Source organism: Myotis yumanensis, unplaced genomic scaffold, assembly GCF_028538775.1.
Source record: "Myotis yumanensis isolate MYYU_CA2020_CCGP unplaced genomic scaffold, mMyoYum1.0.hap1 SCAF_10, whole genome shotgun sequence".
Classification (NCBI taxonomy): domain Eukaryota; kingdom Metazoa; phylum Chordata; class Mammalia; order Chiroptera; family Vespertilionidae; genus Myotis; species Myotis yumanensis.
The window spans coordinates 36,309,552-36,329,825 of NW_027223761.1; the positions used below are offsets into that span (position 1 = coordinate 36,309,552).

Genomic DNA, 20,274 nt, shown 5'->3' on the forward strand with positions numbered 1-20,274 from the left:
GCACAACCCATTCTCAATCTCCTTTACAGACAGAGACAATCCTAGGAGTAAATGAATGGGCTCCACAGACAATAGCAATGGATGTGTGAGAACTGACCTGGTGGGGGTGGTGGGCAGTGGCAGGGAATATGGGAATTGGGGAAACCGTCAGCAGTTCACATTGTGCTATCTGCCTTCCTCATTTCTGTGCTTTCTGAGTCAGCATTAGCTAAATTTTCCAGAAAGCTATCCACAAAGTACAGCCTGAGCATTCAAGGGGCGTCACTCACTTCCCTCAGTGACCTTAACAAGTCAGAAGCTTGAAAACAGGGAAATCCGGATGCCCCGATTATGAAGTGGAGCAGTGGGGACCACAACATATTTCCAGAAGTCTCCATCCAGACTGGTGATTGCATGCCTTTGTTACTGCCAGTGGCTGTCTGAGGTGTTTCTCTGGCTCTGAAGTGGTTGGCACAATGACCAAGTACTTCAGCCTGGTGTTGCTTCTTGCCTCCATCTGGACCACAAGGCTTTTGGGTCAAGGCTCTGTCCAGGTACAAGGTAGGTTTCTTAGTAGAATGCCAACCTGAGGCAAGGCAAGATCTTATAACCTGTCCTAAGTCTACCAAATTCTTTACTGTGGATTGCTGGGAGTGGGGATGACCCTCAATGTACATAGAAGATCTAATAGTATCAGTCTGCAAGAAATGTCTTCACCATATTGTCAATTTCACCACAATGATTCATATTTTACCTTTATGTTATCTTGATTTTTATTTTTGGTTATGGACTATTTTTAATGAGAATATTTTGAAAGAAAACATTAAGTAGATATCATTTGTTCTTTTTTTTTTTTTAATCCTCACCAGAGGATATTTTTTCCATTGATTTTTTTTCTTTTTTCTTTTTGGAGAGAGTGGAAGGGAGAGGGAGAGACAGAGAGAGAAACATCTATGTGAGAGAGACACATCAATTGATTGCCTCCTGCATGCGCCCTGACAAGGGCTGGAGGTTGAGCCTATAACTGAGGTTTGTTCCTTTGACCATAATTGAACCCGGGACCCTTCAGTCCACAGGCCAACTCTCTATCCACTGAGCCAAACCAGCTAGGGTGAGATCATTTGTTTTAAAAATCTTTCATTGAAGAAGAAAATCATGATTGTAAACATTTTTAAGCAATCTCTAAGCCTGGGAAAAATAACTTTCACGAAATATTGGTCTGTTTTATATTTTTTAAAGTGAAATACAATTATTTTAATTTCAATTTTATTATATTATCATGGGATGTATATATTTTTAATATGTAGTAAATAGCAAATTAACTGGAAAAATTGTGAAATATAGGTTTGAAAATTAGCCATCAGCTCTCTACAAAAGGAATGATTTGAAATGATTTTTTGGGCTTTGAGATGCCTAAATGGTAACCTCATCCTGCATTGTAGGCAAAAAAAAACTGTAACCACAAATCACTCATTTCAGCTCTGGGCAAAATGAAACTCTGAGTACATTAAAAGAAAAATTGAGTATTCCTATTCTGGAATCTACCCTGAGGTATAAAATATGTTGGGAACAGACATCTAGAGTTGATTCATATATTGTTATACTTAATTTTAAAGGGGAGGCTAGAGTTATATAATTGATCTTTTTTTCAAATACCAGAACTGTTACTGTCAAATAAGTTGGTCCTCTTTGAAATCCCCCTGAGAAGACTATTCACTTTTCCCCAAAATGTTGCCATTACTCAAGCTATTTTGGAAATTGTTCTTTGACAATGACTCTATCACACTCTTTGGACCATTGTCAATAATGGTAAAGATTTCCTAAGGAAATTAAATTTTTGGAAACAACTGACAGTTATTCAGAACCATGATTGAGGAAAAGGTGGCTGCTGAAGGTGAGTGGATGAGGATGGGAGACAGTATCTTTGAGGACTTATTATGTAGAGATACAGAATTGTGTGTGTGTGTGTGTGTGTGTGTGTGTGTGTGTGTGTATTATATATGAAAAAGGAATGACTTGAAATGGTTTCTGGGCTTTTCAGATGCCTAAATGGCAACCTCATTCTGCATTGTAGGCAAAAAAAGTGTAACCACAAATCACTCATTACAACTCTGGGAAAATAAAAATCTGAGCACTTTAAAAGGAAAATTATGTGTTCCTATGCTTGAGAATAATATCTCAAGAAGACATTTTATAGATGAAGAAACAGGTTCGGTGAGGCCAAGTGACTTGCCTAATGTCATAGGCAGTAAATAATAAAGCTTGGGTTTGGATTCAGCTCTGTCTGCTAAGCATATACTATTTCTAGTATGCCTGTTGTCTCCTGAAAACTCCTAAGAGATTACTAGCATATCCCTTGAATACCAGCTCCCTAGTTTTGTCTTAAGAAAATAGAAAAACTTAAATTTACCTAATATTTGTTAACTGCCTACTATGGACCCAGTCTTTGCTAGGTACAAGTTATCTAAATTAATTCTGACAAAATTCTATGAGGAAGAAATAACTATCCCCATTTTATAGATGAGGAGGCTAACTTGCCCAAGGTCCCACAGCTAATTAACATTACAAGAAGTATTCAAAGCTAGGTCTATTCCCAGAATAGGCCTATCATTACTACTACTACTACTACTACTATTTAGAGTAAAAATGAGGTATGATGAGAAAGTATCAAGACTACTTTATAGTGTAATTAATAAACCTACAAGTATCCCCCCACCAAAGAAAACAGCCCTAAGAGGTTTGAGCAATAGCACGCTCATGGGCTAAATGAGCCAAATTCTAGGACAAATGGTGTGTTCCAAGAGTTCAGCTCTAATTGTGTGTGTGTGTGTGTGTGTGTGTGTTTTCATCTTCTCCCCATAGCACAGTGGGAAGCAGAACAGTGTCTGAGTTAAGAACTGGGGTTTTAGAGTCAGTTGTAATTGGGTTTGTGCCCTCAATCTGCCACCTACTTGCTCTGTATCCTTGGGCTTGGGAAAGTTATTCAATCTCCCTGAGCCTCAATTTTCAGTTAAAAAGAGACTAGGTAAATAAATAAATAAATTTAATTAAATTTAAAAAATAAAATGTTTATTTAAAAAAAAAGAGACAGGGTTTGGCACAGAGTAGCATCAACAGATCATAGACGTGGGAATTTTATTGGTATTAACATTAGAGGCTATTTTGTCACAAACACTCACATTGGAGTGTTGGCTCTCAGGTCTCTCTTTTGGTGAGAGCGGGCCATCACAAATATTGTACATAAAATATGTATTCCTTCCCGCAGTCCCCTGATCCAGAGCAGAGCAAGATCACATGGAGGACTTAGAAATGCTCCCTCCATGTTTTCAAGAAGACACTTCCTTTAAATGCTAACCTAGAAAGTGTTCAAAGCATTTGACTGGGCATCCAGTGCACAGATCTGTGTACAGGCAATTACTTGGGAGATTGAAATGCTCTTTTATGAACTTTTGTGGATTAAGCCCAATAGACATAATGTACCTGAGTACAAGGCAACTCATAATTTCATACAAATCTATAAATCTTAGAACTCTGAAGGAAGGGATCAAAAGATCTCTCAGATTCATTAATTTTTTAGTAAAATATTCATATGTTAACTATTCAACTGCTTTGAAGATAACATGATAATGTTATTTATGATTTAATGAGTACCTATTGTATAGCAGGCACTATGCTAAGCATTTTTATTGGGAGTAACTAATTTAACTCACTACTCTATAAAATACATATTGTTACCCTCTCAGTTTTGTAAGTAAGGGAACTGAGGCTGAGAGATGAAATAACTAGCCTAAGGTCACAGAACAAGTGACACAGTTATATTCAAATCCAGGTCTGACTCTAAAACGCTACTTCATTTAATTTCTCTGCCATGCAAGGTTTACTGCCCAGCTCCTCCAGGAACTTCTGAGTAAGTCTGCCCCCCAATGGTTACAGTAGACTTGAGACTGAGAAAGCTCAAATTATACTGAATGCACCATTTTTCAGCCCATCTCAGAAATAGTGGTATCTCGAAAGCACATTAGTTTGGAGTGTCACTAACTATGCTATTAGCCCTGAATTCTATCTTTCTCCGAGTCTCAGACTGTTCATTTAATAGACTTCAAAAGGTCTGCAGCAACAGCATCATCTAGACTCCACCCCAGGATCTAGTAGCTGAAGCCTCCTCCATGTAATGGACAAGGTACCTTAATGCAGTGTGATAGAGTGGACTCAGGTCTGATGAGCGATACAGCTTGGATCAGACCAAGCATCCACCTAACCCAGCAGAATGTCCTTGTGGGAAATGTCTGGCCTGTGTCCTGTTATTCCTAAGCTTCAATCCCAACCACAATGACCTCACTGCTGCATTGAGCTTATAATGCTGTGCTGGGAAGAGGAGCCTAAGGGCTATGAACAAGGATAGCAGCACACTGAAGATGTGTGTGATTCCTTTGCAGAACTTTCCTTCTTAGTGCAATGCAGAATTATGGGAGTCACCCTTTTGACCAAAAAGACAAATGTGCAGCTGAATTTCACAGAAGCCAAGGAGGCCTGTGAGCTGATGGGACTAACTTTTGCCAGCAAAGATCAGGTTGAAGCAGCATGGAAGTCTGGCTTTGAGACTTGCAGGTGAGAACAGCTGGATTCACAAACACGGTTGGAGCTCTTTGGGCTCTGTGTTCTTATTCAGCCATAGCGATAAATGTATCCATTCAACTAATATGTATTCTGTTACAGCTTTGGATGGGTTGCAGATCAGGTCGTAGTCATCCCTCGGATTCGTCCAAACCCAAAGTGTGGAAGGAACGGGATGGGTGTCGTGGTTTGGAAAAATATACCCAGCCAAAAGTTCAGGGCCTATTGTCACAACTCATCTGGTAAGTCAGATCTGCAGTCTCTCCATGTGCTATCTTTTCTCTGGGTTTTGCTAGCTCTATGATGTGACTGAGAAGAGTGACCCTGAGCAGCAGCAATCATAGTAATGGTCGTTTAACCCTCCAAAGACTCATTCTGTGACAAGACTAAAAGTGGCAGTGTGCCCCTTGGAGGAAAAAGTTAGGGAAAATATGGTTGACTGGCAACATCAGGGGAAGGGCATCCCAGGAGGTTCCACTACCTCCCCACTCCACCCTATAAAATTAACAGGAAGAAGAGAAGGAAATATCTACTGTAGACAATGTAAGTATTAAGTTATCTCACTGAACCTTGACAATCTCCCTATGAAGTATGCTTTGTCATCCCTATTTTGCAGAAAAAATCTTAGCTCAGAGGATGTAACTACAGTTGTCTAAGATCTCATTGCTATGAAGAATCAAACACAGGTCTAACTCTAAAACGATGCTCTTTCCGTTATCCTATATTCCTTCATGGGAAAGGAAATTCAAATGCTACATTTGATATTTTTTAGAACAAGACCCAATCTCCATTTTATGAAGGAAGGAGTTGAATCTAGAAAGTAGAACTGATTTTCTGATGGTCACACAGTCGTCCTTTTAACCTTGCTTGGAGACCTTGGTCACCTTAGCCCAAGTGCTTTACCTTCCCAGAAATGTTTAAGTACCTTCTCAGAAAGGTTTGGTTTTACAAATGCTAGTTCTCAGTTTGTCATAAGAACCTCTTCCTGATTACTCTTCACACATACTAAAAAATGTGATCTTCTGAAGGTCATACAGCTGAGTGTGGTCATACACAAGGATAGATTCCAAAATCATTCTCCAAGATCCAAGAGACAAATGTGCATCAACAATATTATGTTTCCGAAAGGCAACATAGGGTCCAAGCAGTTCTCCGAACCAGGGGGCTTTGGCATAGGAAGGACCCTGGGAAATGCTTTGTCTACTTCCCTCACTTCAGAGATGAAACTACTATAGCTCAGAATGGAGATTTGGTTTGTTCAAAGTCCTACAGTCATTTGCAGAGTCATGACTGGAACATAACACTTCTTCCAACATTTTTTTCACCTCCCTTCTCTCCTCTGCCTCTTTAACCTATCACTTTTCACAAGCCTGTTTATCTCATAGCCAGCCCATGCTCATCAAATGGCCTGGACTTTTAACTGCCTGGCCTTCCTGCCAGCTCTCAATGTGATGATATGATAACCAGCCCTCTAGACCAGTGATGGCGAACCTTTTGAGCTCAGTGTGTCAGCATTTTGAAAAACCCTAACTTAACTCTGGTGCCGTGTCACATATAGAAATTTTTTGATATTTGCAACCATAGTAAAACAAAGACTTATATTTTTGATATTTATTTTATATATTTAAATGCCATTTAACAAAGAAAAATCAACCAAAAAAAGAGTTCACATGTCACCTCTGACACGCGTGTCATAGGTTCGCCATCACTGCTCTAGACCAACCATGTCAAACTTGTGGCCCACAGGCCACATGTGGCCCACAACAAATATTTTTGCAGCCCAGCCAATATAACAGTATGTAAGAAACGTTTTAATAAAAATTTTGTAACTTGCCCTGGCTGGTTTGGCTCACTGGATAGAGCGTCGGCCTGCTGTCAGAAGGGTCTCAGGTTTGATTCCGGTCAAGGGCACATGCCTGGCTTGTGGGCTTGATCCCCAGTGGGGGTGTGGAGGAGGCAGCTGATCAATGATTCTCTCTCATCATTGATGTTTCTATCTCTCTCCCTTCCCCTCTGAAATAAATTAAAAAAGTATATATTTTTTAAAAATTTCATAATTTTTACAATATCCTATTATACATAATTATTAATAACAAACTACAACGTTCACTAATCACTGATTACTATAATCGTGTTGCATTCATTTCCCTTATGCGCCTTACGCCCAGGCGCACCATTTCTCTTCACTAATACTAGCAGTGAATATTTTGGCAGCCGATTGCCATGTCATTGGTCTTGGACTGACTTGTTTGGTGTGCACAATAGGAAATATTTCGCTTTCAGAGAACAAGAAAAATAGGTTTATTTGTGTTACGCTTATTAATTTGTGCAGTTATTCAGTGTCTGGTAAGTTAATGTTCAAGAAAAAAAATATTAATTTTTAGTAAAATGTTCTATTATTTTATGTTAATGATTACTCATTTATTTCAGCCCTTTGTATTCAGAATGTCTCTATCAAAATAAACCTAAGTTTCTATGAACATTGAAGCTTTTGTTTTTTTGTGACCCACATAAACTTAAACCTTGTTTATTTGGCCCATGTTAGCCTTTGAGTTTGGAATGCTTGCTCTAGACCAGTGGTTCTCAACCTTCCTAATGCCGGGACCCTTTAATACAGTTCCTCAGTTGTGGTGACCCCCAATTTCATTGTTACAAATTGAACATAATTAAGCATAGTGATTAATCACAAAACAATATGTAATTATATATGTGTTTTCCGATGGTCTTAGGTGACCCCTGTGAAGGGGTCGTTTGACCCCCAAAGGGGTCTCGACCCACAGGTTGAGAACCACTGCTCTAGACTCAACCAAAAGGAGCCAAGGGAAGAGTACTTGGATTTGTGTTTCCCTCCCACCTTCATTTAACTTGTACTTCTATTCCCTATATTTCCTGTAAACTTAAAGTTAGGTGTAGGGGCTTAGATGCTTGTTGATATTTTTGGCAAAAATCTTTCATAGATGATATTATGTACTTTGGATAACATTCCAACAAAAGGCACTTAGTGTCAATATGCTAATTTTGATCATTTCACTAAGATGGTGACTGCCAGACCTCTCCGATGAACTCCAAAATACGCTTTCCCCTTTGCAATGAGTAGGTAATCTACAGTGTGATATTTTGGTACCATACAACTATTCTGACTCCCAACTATCTTTTACCTAAAAGTTTTAAGCAGCCATTGATAATCCTTGCTGGAATGAGTTATTATATGGGGGAGGGAGCAAAATACTTATTTTCCTGGGTTTGTTTTTTGATTCCATTTTTAAATTAAATATATTGGGATGACATCCTATATAATAAAAGGGTAATATGCAAATTGACCCTAACAGCAGAACGACTGGAAATGACTGGTCACTATGATACACACTGACCACCAGTGGGCAGACACTCAATGCAGGAGCTGCCCCCTGGTGGTCAGTGCGTTCCCATAGGGGGAGCTCTGCTTAGCCACAAGCCAGGCTGATGGCTGCCAGTACAGCGGTGGTGGTGGGAGTCTCTCCCGCCTCCTGAGCAGTGCTAAGGATGTCCGACTGCAGCTTAGGCCTGCTCCCCGCTGGCAAGTGGACATCCCCCAAGGGCTCCTGGGCTGCCAGAGGGATGTCTGACTGCCAGCTTAGGCCCAATCCCCTGGGGAGTGGGCCTAAGCCAGCATGTGGACATCCCCTGAGGGGTCCCAGACTGTGAGAGGGCACAGGCCGGGCAGAGGGACCGCCCCCCACCCCGAGTGCACAAGATTTTGTGCACCGGGCCTCTAGATGGTTAATAACATTATAGAGGTTTCAAGTATACATTTCTGATACATGATTTGTATATTGCTTTGTATGTTTACCACCCAAAGTCATACCTTCTGTCACCATACATTTGACCTCCTTTACCTTCTCAGCCCCCTTTCCTCTGGTAACCACTATACTGTTGTCTGTGTTTATAAGTTTTGGAGTGTTTTTTTTTCTTGTTTGTTCATTTGTTGCTTTCAGTTCTATATCCCACATATGACTGAAATAATATGGCTCTTGCTTTTTTCTGACTTATTTTGTTTAACATAATATTCTCAAGATCCATCCATATTGTCATAAAATGGCAGTATTTCATCTTTTCTTATGGCTTATTGTTTTCCATAGCAGCTATACCAGTTTACATTCCCACCAGCAATGAATGAGGGTTCCTTTTTCTCTATATTTCTTATTACTAGTCTTGTTGATAATAGCCATTCTAACAGGTAGTTTTTGTTTGCATTTCCCTAATAGCTAGTGTACTTGAGCATCTTTTCATGTGTATGTTGCCATTTGTATGTCTTCTTGGGAGAAGTGTCTGTTCAGATCCTCTGCCCATTTTTAAACTGGATTGCTTTGTGGGGGGCGCTGAATTGTATGAGTTATTTATATATTTTGAATATTAACCCCTTGTCAGAGCTATTGTTTGCAAATATCTTCTCCCACTCAGTTGGTTGCCTTTTTGTTTTGTTGGTGGTGTCTTTTGCTGTGCAGAAGCTTTATAGTTTGATATAATCCCATTTATTCATTTTTGCTTTTACTTCCCTTGCCTTTTGGGTCAAATTGACAAAATCTTCTCTAAAATCAAGGTCCATAAGTTTAGTACCTATGTTTTCTTCTATGCAATTTATTGTTTCAGCCGAAACCGGTTTGGCTCAGTGGATAGAGCGTCGGCTTGCGGACTGAAAGGTCCCAGGTTCGATTCCGGTCAAGGGCATGTACCTGGGTTGCGGGCACATCCCCAGTAGGAGATGTGCAGGAGGCAGCTGATCGATGTTCCTCTCTCATCGATGTTTCTAACTCTCTCTCTCTCTCCCTTCCTCTCTGTAGAAAATCAATAAAATATATTTTAAAAAAAAATTTATTGTTTCAGGTCTTATATGTAGGTCTTTGATCCATTTTGAGTTAATTCTTGTATATGGGGACAAACAGTAGCCTAATTTCATTCTTTTGCACGTAGCTTTCAATTTTCCTAGCACCACTTATTGAAAAGGCGTTCTTTTCTCCAATGTATATCTTTGGCTCCTTTGTCATAAATTATTTTCCCAGATACATGTGTGTTTATTTCTAGGATCTCAAATCTGTTCCATTGGTCTGTATGTCTGTTTTTCTGCCAATACCATGTTGTTTTGATTATTATCACTTTGTAATATAAAATGAAGTCAGCGAGTGTAATACCTCCAACTTTAATTTTTTCCCCCTCAGGATTGCTTTGGCTATTTGGGGTCATTTGTGGTTCCATACAAAACTGATTTTTTGTTCTGTTTCTTTAAAAAATAAAAATGATTATTTTCTAACTCTAGTCTTCTTTCTACATTTATTAGCTGGCATCTTTGATAAAGAAAAACCTCTCTCTCTCTCTGTCTCCCCACCCCTACACGCACACCTCTTACTTCCCCGTTATACTATCACTAGAGGCCCAGTGCCGAGGGGGTCCTTCACCCTGGCCTGCACCCTCTCACATTCTGGGAGCCCTCAGGGGGATGTCTGACTGCTGGCTGAGTGGGGGGCGGGGGAGGGCATCACTCAACCAGAACCAGGGCTTGCTGCTCCTTAATGCGTCCCTGCCCCCCAGCCCACTGGTGGAGGGGGGCCTGATTGGGGACCAGGCTGGCTGGGGGAGGGGCCGTGGGAGGTTGAGGTACTGCAGTCACGCCCTGTCCACCTCTGCAGAGGCGCTAGACTGTGCCACCACCTCTCCTGCTGCCTCTGCAGAAGGGGGGGGGGGGGGGGAGGGGGGGTGCGCAGGCTCACTGACCCCACCCCCCCACCCACTGGTCGTTCTGCCTTCTGGTCTAATTAGCATATTAGCTCTTTATTATATAGGATGGACACATGGCATTTTACTTATTCTGTGTGTTCAATATGTTATACAATTTTCTTTTTGATGCTCAATTTGTCCCAAATTTGGCATGTGGGAGCCCTTTCAGTTGACTTTTGTCCTTAATCCCAATAGTATTTAATCAATTCCTTACTTTTTGGCCTAATAACATGTCCCAGGCTCACTCTGTAATTTCTATGTTCCAGATATGTTATCAGCCCTTTATTTCTCCAGGAGTCCTGGTTCTTTTTAATGGTGAATGTTAATTAGAAACCAAGATCCAGATGCAAGTTGTTCTCACTACTACTGGAGTTTTCATTGCTTCTCCATCATTTTTAGTGGACAGCTAGAAAATATATTTTAGCATAAATATATATTTAACATATAAGTAAATATATTAAATATAATACTTTCTAACTGTTCACTGAAAAGGATATATTCAAACTTAGGAGCTTCCCAGATATAATCTGAAACTGGTCCCTGTATGCAGAGGGCAGGGAGAGATTAAAGTAAGAGGCAAACCACTCCAGACTGGTGGATGGTAGGTTTAGTAAACAAAGGAATTTATGAGGCTTATCTTGGGTGGCCTCAAGACCAGTAGATTCCCACATTGCCTGCCAGAATCTTATAAGCTTATGTAGAGGCCCTAACTGGGTTCAGTCACATACATAGGATGTCTTAATTGGCTCAGTCAATTAAGATGATCTCAGCCAACACCTTACTATCTCAATACTGGGCAGCTTCTAGCACTAGGAAGGAAAGCAGAAAGCACATTCGAGGATGATGACACGGTGAGGAGCCTCCAATTACCAAGGTCTAACTCACAGGTCATCTGGGGTCACATCCTCCTGATGATTTCTCCCAACACACTCAAATAGTGTATATATACTAATATATAATGTTTTTAAATTATGGACTTTTATTGATATATAGAACTCAAATTTAACAATTGAAGTTTTTCCTTATAGTTTACTTTGTTTTATTTGTATTTATTTTTTCTTATATGGAACATCTTAGTCCCCAATAAATAATATTAATATGTTTTCTTGTTCTATAATAGTTTTAAAATTACAAAATCAACATTAGGAATAATAAACCTACTGAGTGCAATTTAAGGTTTCTTTGCATTTCTTTTAGTCCTTAGAAGACATCCCTCTAAAGATGTACTGTCAGAGAATTGTGTACAAAACCAACTTGAAAAAATGCACTGCTCTGTGTGGTTATATTATCATTTTTAACTAAGTCAGGTTTACCTGCTTCTGTTTGTGAGGATCAGAATGATCTTAACCCTCATCCTAATGTTAATCCTAAACTTACCCCATGTTTCTTTATTTTTCTAAATTCCTTTTTTATTATTACCTTGTGAGGTCTGGGGATCACAGAAACTTTAACCCTGATTCTCAACCTTATCCTAATTTGTCTTTCTTATTGCTCTTTGTGAGTTTTTGGGATCAGATCAACGTGCTTTGAAAGCTCTGCGGGTACCATGTGTTTCATACTGTTCCCTCTGCCACAGTGTCTGTCCTCATCTACCTGGCTATTCCTTCTCTTTATTCACATCTCAAGTGCCATCTTCTCCAGGAATCCTTCCTATACAGTCCTCAGGTTACATCAGACTTGAGGTAGGTCGTTTCATGGTTACGTCGCCATCTCACATTTATTTATTTAAAAAAAAGTTCCGTCATTTTGACATATGTACATATGTTCTTTATGTTTTTTTATTATTTATTTACCACAAGTAAAGGTCATTAATTGTTATCTTTCTTTAAAATTTTTTTTTTACTGTTTCACTTCATTACTGCTGTGTATGTGCTCCATGTGAGTGACGTAGGTGCTTATGTAGGTGGGTTCCGACTGACGGCAAAAATCGCTTTACATCGCATGGTGGCAATGGATCTCCCACGTAACCTGAGGACCTACTGTACTCCTTACTCCTACCTTTCCTCTGTACTCCAACCTCACTCTGTGTTTAATATCTACCAGAGCACTTGGCACATTCTAGAGAAATTATATTTATAGGTTGGGGTGGAAGGAGAGCCAAGTCCTAGCACTTCCGAGAAATATTGCATCCTTGACCAGTTAGGGATCACAAAACCAGACTGCTGTTGCTCCCTCACACTATGGCTTCTTGGCTATACTTAATGAAAGAGGCAAAGGCAACTAATTCTTACAGATCTGATCTATTCTGTCCACACACTATGCTAGGCCCTACACATTCACTCTCTCATTGAGCCTCACTGAAAGGACACAGTGTATCATTTCTCCTCTGCCGGGGAGGTCACTGATGAAGAGTGCACCCTGCTGCGGGCAGTCAATAAGGGAAAGAGCCAGGATTTAAATCTCAAATCATGTTACTTCCCTGTAGCACCTTCCATGGTGATAACCGCACATCAATAACACAGGCCTGGAATGGCTCCTGGGCATCAATATTTCTTTAAAGCTCACAGGATGAGTCTAACCCACAACCAGGGTGAGAATCACTTTTCCTCAGAAGGTCTCTAAGATATAAATTCTAGGATTCCAGACACTTTTGGATTTCCCTATTTCCATGCAATTGCATTCCTTCTTTGCTACTGGATTGTACTCTCTGCTCTCTGTATCTCATCTTCCACTGCCTCCACTAATGATTATGTTACTCCTCTGCTCCATAACCTTGGATAACTTCCCATTTGAGAACACGATGTAAACTATAAAACCTTTTGCACATAAAAGTGGGCATGTATGGTCAACTTGTACATCAGTTGAGAACTTTTGTATATCGGTTTGTAGATCCCAGTCAAAAATTCCTGCTCCTAAGAATAAATTCGAAATTCTTTAACATGACAATTTTGAATCCAAACTATCTTCCCACTCTCATCTCTTGCTTGCAGTCTTCCATGCTGCCAATCATACACACACCCTATGCTCCAGCCACACTGTGCTCCTTCTCCTTTTTCTAACATAATTACACTTTCAAATTTCTGGATTCTTGGATCATGCTCATTCCTATTGACTAGGATATTCTATTCCGCGTTTCATACTAGATGAGTTGCTCCTCAGTTCCAGCCCTTCTTGGCTTTTTTTCTTCCCATCACACATGCTGAGTCCATTCAACTTCAGGCTCTTGAACTTCCTGTTCTCTTTACTTGCAATTCTTTTGTCCTAGATCTTCAAGGACTGGCTACTTTTTAATCATTCAGGTCTCAGCTTAAGTATCACCTCCACAAAGAGGTTTTCTCTTATCACCCTATCCAGAGTATCTGTCCCCCATTCCCCACTCCTTCCAGTTTAATCTTCATCCTGCTCAATTATCTTCTCAACATTTACCATCCTTTGACACTGCTGGCTTTTTAAAAAAATTATTATCTCTAGCCTTCCAATAGCATATAAGGCCCTTACAAGCAGGGATTTTTGTCTTTTTTATTACACCAGTCCTTAGTGATTAGAACAGTGCCTGCACAAAGTTGAAGCTCAATAAATATTTGTTGAATGAACATATTAATCCTCCACACTCAGCCCAAACACCATATTCTCTGTGAATCCCCAGTGATCTCCCCCTATCCTTATCAAAATACTTTGTCCTCCCGAAAACAGGAACTATGCCTTATCTGTCTCTATATTTTCAGTTCCCAACACAGTATATTGTGCTCAGTAGGTTTTTACCCCTGATATTTTTAAAAATATTCATTTTCTGAGGGAAGAACTCAGCATTGCTCAAAAATAGAAAATATAGCTGAAAGTTCAGGGCAGAGAAAGTCAAGGATGATGTCGATGTGAATAGAGATCTTTTCAAAGGAAAATTAATAGCATAAAATTCTGCCTGAATGCATATGTAGTCCAATGTTTTATCAGTACTGTAGTATCCATGACCTTGGCAGACAAATTATTTAATTTTCAAAAATGAATGGAATGACTTTTCTTCACAGCTAACATTCTAGCTAATGCTACCTCCTGCCACAAATAACCAGAGATTTTAAATAGGTACAAATTCATATTAAAATATATTCATGGCTCTGCCATCTACTAGCTCTGTGACTCTGGGCAAGTCATTTAGTTTCTCTGAACTCAGTTTCCTCCTATAATAATGAGGGTTTGATAAAATTTTTAAATGAAGTGCTAGGGGCTTCAGAGCAAGATGCTTAATAAATGTAGTTTCCTATCTACCGCATTCAACAGATTGAAAAGCAAACCTATATCTCTCCCTTACCTCTTCCCCTCCCTCCCTTTTTTGAAAATATATTTTTATTGATTTCAGAGAGGAAAGGAGAGGGAGAGAGAGATAGAAACATCAACGGTAAGAAAGAAACATTGATCAGCTGCCTCCTGTATGTCCCATACTGGCAACTGAACCCGCAACCTAGGTATGTTCCCTGACTGGGAATTGAACCGTGACCTCCTGGTTCATAGGTCAATGCTCAACCACTGAGCCATGCCACCCGGCCCCCCACCCCGTTTTTAATGAGCACAGAGAAATATGGTTTTAATAGATCTTTGTCCTGAAGTGATCTCCCTATCTACTCCTTCCTTTTGCTTTTCCTTCCTTGCTTTATTCATCCAATATTGAGCATGTTTTTTGCCAGGTACAGTGTGCATATAATGATGACCAAGACAGACCAGTGGGGAGGAGTGTAATGAGAACCACGACAAAGGACATACAAGGAGGCCAATCTAGTCATCAAGTCTGCCTAAGAAAGTGTTCAATCTGAGACCTGATGGACAAGTAAAAGTTAGCTAAATAAAGAGGGGCAACGAGTCTTACTGTTGAAGAAAGCATCAAGGTCAAAGGCTTGTAAGAAATGTGAGAGAAAGCATATCAAAGAACTGAAGGAATTTCAGTATGATAGGAGGAATGACAGAAAGACTGATCAGATGAGGCTGGTCATGTCAGCAGAACCAAATCATGGAGGGCCTTATAGGCCATGCAGTACAGGCAGCCACTGAAGGATTCTAAGGAAGTGATATGATTAGATTTGCATTTTTGGAAAACCATTCCAGCTATAGTATAAGGAGTCTGGAGGGGAGTAAGACTAGAGGCAGAAAGACCAGTTAAGAGGCTATTACAATATTTTCTTCTTATTTCATTTCTTCTTTCCTACAGATACTTGGATTAACTCATGCTTTCCACAAATTACTACCACCAAAGATCCCATATTCAACACTCAAACTGCAGCAAACATACCAGAAATGACTGATACTGACACCATACACTCAGCATTGTCTACTGATACACCATACTCTACTACAACTCCTTCTGCCCCTACTCGGGCTCGGGCTACCATTTCTCCACGAAAAACAAAATTAATTTGCATAACAGAAGTTTTTATAGAAACTACCACCACATCTACAGAAACTGAATCACCTATTGAATATAAAACAGCATTCAAGAATGAAGATGTTGGATTTGGAGGTAAAGCTTCCTGTGTCTGCAGTGTGTGTGTGTGTGTGTGTGTGTGTGTGTGTAACAGATAATACATAGGAACTAGCTGTCTCTAGATCGGTTGCTCAGGACCTGCCAAATACAAATAAAAGCTTCATGCAAACTCAACTTTAGACACAGAGCTCTAATAAACTGTAATGCTTAAACTAAAAATCATGAGTACAAAATAGTTTCACTTTTCAAACTCAACTTTAAAAAATAAATTACTATCTATGAATGTGTAGAAGTTCTTTTTAAACTATAAACCTTAGAGGCATATGATTAGAGATTTGCTTTTCTTATTTAAAAGTAAGGGTCTTATACTTAATTAGCTCCAAACTTAACATCTCAAGGCCACAGAGAAAAATGGACTCTTTCTGTCATATTGCAACTTAGAGAATAGAAAGTGTATGAGAGGCAGGGCCACGGGTTCTATAGGTTAGAAGCAAAGAAGTAGATGTCGACCCAACATCCTAAGTGGCCCCTGTGTGGTCACAGAGAAGGCTTTTCTCCTTCACTATCTGTGTCTCGCTCACAGGTAAAGATGAATGTTAGAAGAGCAGTGCACAACAATGTAAAAGTGAAGGACCAACAAGCCATGTTTCTGTTTCCTCCAGGTGTTCCCACGGCTCTGCTAGTGCTTGCACTCCTCTTCTTTGCCGCTGCAGCTGGTCTCGCCGTTTGCTACATCAAAAGGTAGAGTTATCGGAATATCATTTACCTTGTAATTTTTGTTGTATCCCTATCTTATGTTTTTCCAAACTTGTTATTCATATTTTCCTGGTCAAAATGGAGATGACAGTTCTCTTATACTGTAAATTTTCTCTCTCACCTCACCTCTCCCCGCTACCACACAGTCTTTCCTACTATATCAGCACACACATATTAGCCAGCCTTTAAATATAGGTTATTGGCTGTCCCTTTGAAAATAAATAAATAAAAGATTGATATCTAGGGGGAAATGTATATGCTTTGTTTGATTTTCAATTCTTTGCTTTTGGTGGGAGAGTTGTGAGGTCAGCCCAAAGTTTGGCCTGTGAGCTTACTATCCAATCTAAATGAATCCATTAGAATGGGAATGTGTTCATGTATTTGAGTGTGCATGTGTTAGCATCTCTCAGAAATAAAGTACCCAGTGTGCTGTGCCAATATGGCCATCACAGGCAAAGTGTTATCTATTGTTATAGGTGTTACAGAGAAGCCTCTCACTTTAATTTCATGTTTATGCCTACAGGTATGTAAAGGCCTTCCCTTTTACAAACAAGAATCAGCAGAAGGAAATGATTGAAACCAAAGTAGTGAAGGAGGAAAAGGCTGATGATGGCAACCCTGGTGAGAACTCAAAGAAAATAGATAAAAAGCCAGAAGAGCCCAATAGTCCACCCAAAACTACAGTGCGGTGCATGGAAGCTGAAGTTTAGGAGAGAAAAAAATGAGAGCACACACCTGAGGCTGATTTGTTTCCTGACACATATCCTGGCTCCAGATGGGAAAACTAAAAGGGCCAAAGGACCAAACAAGAAAGTCCAGCCTTGCTTCCTAACTGGAATCAACTCAGGGCTATCTTTGGACTATGTAGGTAATGAAACAAAGTGAATTCCTGTCTTACTGCAATCCTTGCTGAACCCTATCCTCCTGCCTCCAAAGCTTCCCACAGCTTTTCTAGCCTCGTTATGTCCGAATAATATCCCAGTGGGAGAAAGGAGCTAACAAAGTACAAGGATCTAAAACAGCTAATCTGAACACATTTGTAAAGAGACCTCTCAGCTGGCTGAGAACAGGTGAGTTGAGAGACAAGAAACCACCAAAACCAAGGCTTTCTCTATTGACTCCACAGCCCAGATCCCTTCTTCAGCTCTGAAAGGGAAACATTTATACCACCTGGCATATCCTTCTGAGCCAGGCAAGAGCAAAAGAAGGAAGGAAAAGTTTAGTAACTGAAGGCCATAGAGATTCCCGTGACTTGAGACCTGATCTCTGTAAAGCCAAAATAAACAGAGAAAAATAATGAGGCTGAGGATATTGACAGCAATTATCAGCAGAGACTACAAATACAGAGAGGGTCAAAGTATTCATTTCTGAATAACTGGAGTTGGAATCACTTTTTAGAACATACACACATTTTCTTTTCTTTTCCTTTTGCTGCTGCTATTTTCTGTAGAAAAATATACTTTTGCAAGAAAGCAAAAAAATCTTAGAAATTTCTATTTTTATCTGAGTGATAGATATTATTACTGAGGAAAATTACTGTGTTAAAAAGCAATGAAGTTTAACAAACATTTGCTGAATATCTACTATATATCAGATATTGTGCAAGGTATTACATTCTGTAATTGAACATTATTCATCAAAAGATTGCACATAGTATAATAATGTCTGAAGTTAATTGTTTTGTTTTGATATCCCTAGCTTATCCTCTTTTAAAACTAATTTTTCTGCTGAGACTAACCTATTATTTTCTCTAATATGATAACCATTAGGACCTTAATTTATTATTAACATACTTAAAAAATACATTACCTTTATAAAATAATACACATTTTTAATGTCATTAAAAAATGTATCACTAGCTCTCCATTTTCCAGCAAGAAGAACCTGAGAAGTGCAGAAATATTTATAAGTATTTGTGCCAAAAATAAAAGTATTTAGAAAACTTCTTTGCTCTCTTATTTACATAGATATATTATAACTTTCATGCAAAGTAAAAGTTGTCTGTTGTTTACAAAAGTAAGAGACAACTATGGTTGTTGGACTACAAACAATTGTAAAACCAATAGTATATACATCACCATGAGGGACTGTTCTTGCTTCATATGGTCCTAATTTTTAAAATTTTTATTTATTGATTTGAGAAAGGGGAGGGGGGAAGGGAGGGAGGGAGGGAAGGAGAGAGAGAGAGAGAGAGAGACAGAGAGAGAGAGAGAGAGAGAGATGGATTTGTTGTTCCACTCATTTGTGCATTCATTTGTTGCTTCTTGCATGTGTCCTGACCAGGGCTTGAACCTACAACCTTGGCATATCAAGACAATGCTCTAACCAACTGAGCTACCCAGACAAGGCAATATCAGCTTAATTTTAAGTTGATCAAGTACACACACACACACACAAACACAAGTCCTTTTCTTATGATTCAGATCCCACATTCCAATCCATTTCAGAGTTCAAAGGAAGTGAAAGATTCAAGATAGCCCATTTCTCTTTTTTTCCTCTAGTTTTATGTCTTCCCCTCTCTAGTTTTCCCTTCTGAGACTGCTATTAATTTCTTCCCCTCACAAGTGACCCCATAGCGTCATGATTCTTTTATCTCAGAGGCCATAACTGGTTGGCATACTCTTTTTTGGTTGGCCCACAGAGTATTATCTTAATTTTTTGTTTAATTGCCAAGAATTAAAAATCAGGAATTTAAAATTTTTAAATATTGTTTTTCTTCTTTTTAAAAAAAATATATTGTTTTTCTTGATGACTTTCTTTGGATATAGATTGTAGCTGTGAACAAGCTAGAAGAATGTGCAAAGGCTATTTATTGTACTTGAACTTGAATCTCTGAGGTGGCCATCGACTCACCTCTGTGAGCAATCTTATATTAATATTTGTTTTAATACAGAAACTTCAGTGTGTTTTGGATTGTGGTCAAGTCAAAGAAAGTTGAGCTCACTCAGCAACCACAAAGTCAATAAATATTGGCAAAAATTTTGGTTCCTTGGTCTCTGGATTTTTATTTTAGTCTCCAAAGTCTAGGGTGGTTTCTTGGCAATCTGGAATTCTGCATACCAAATACTATAATTATCTAGAAATTAGAACCCTTTGGGGACATTTCTAAGACTTTTATTTATTGCTACTCAAATTGTTATTTTATTTAGGTTTAGTCTTTATCTAAGTTGAAGACATTTTTCTGTGATCAGAATAAGACAAAATTAAAAGTAAAATCACTATGAATATCAAAAGACCAAATATAATACTCCTTTGTGTATATTACTTTACCTGTGAAGATTATAGTTTCAGCAAAAGTCAACATCACAAATAATAGTAATAACAAACATGTTATGAAACTTTATAAAATATAGTGTCATAACAAAATATTTTAAAAACATGTTTTCTCTAATATATATATATATACTTATTAAAGATATACTACAAGTAGAAGAATACAACAGAAACTTCAATATAGTAGAGGTATAAGGAAGAGATGTCTAAATCTGAAGATCCAGCATGGAAAATATGTCTGGGTAGTACATCTGGAAAGGAATGTGATATGAGGTATATGATGCTAGGAGACATCAGAAATGATGTAAACTCATCACTGGTATTGACTAGTGTCTGGGCAGAGGCAAGAGGCAAACATGATCCTAATTTAAACTAAAATATGGCTTTGTCTACAGGGGATCTTGCCTTTGTCTGAAACTCCAATGCAGGTAGATTAGAGTATATGTTGTCAGTCAAAATGCAGGCTACCCAGCTTACTTAGCATACCACTT

At 39.0% G+C, this 20,274-nt stretch overlaps 1 protein-coding gene and 1 long non-coding RNA gene across 2 annotated transcripts in view; one reads left to right on the forward strand and one right to left on the reverse strand.

Annotated features, from left to right (window-relative positions):
- The window catches only part of LOC139017210 (uncharacterized), a 163,030-nt gene that overhangs the window by 130,466 nt on the left and 12,290 nt on the right, over positions 1-20,274 (reverse strand). The window lies entirely within an intron of this gene.
- On the forward strand, positions 286-18,453 carry LYVE1 (lymphatic vessel endothelial hyaluronan receptor 1). Its single transcript, XM_070426674.1, has 6 exons — positions 286-540; positions 4,416-4,587; positions 4,696-4,835; positions 15,482-15,790; positions 16,417-16,495; positions 17,034-18,453. The coding sequence occupies exons 1-6, from the start codon at positions 456-458 to the stop codon at positions 17,218-17,220; spliced, it is 972 nt and encodes a 323-aa protein (XP_070282775.1). The 5' UTR covers positions 286-455; the 3' UTR covers positions 17,221-18,453.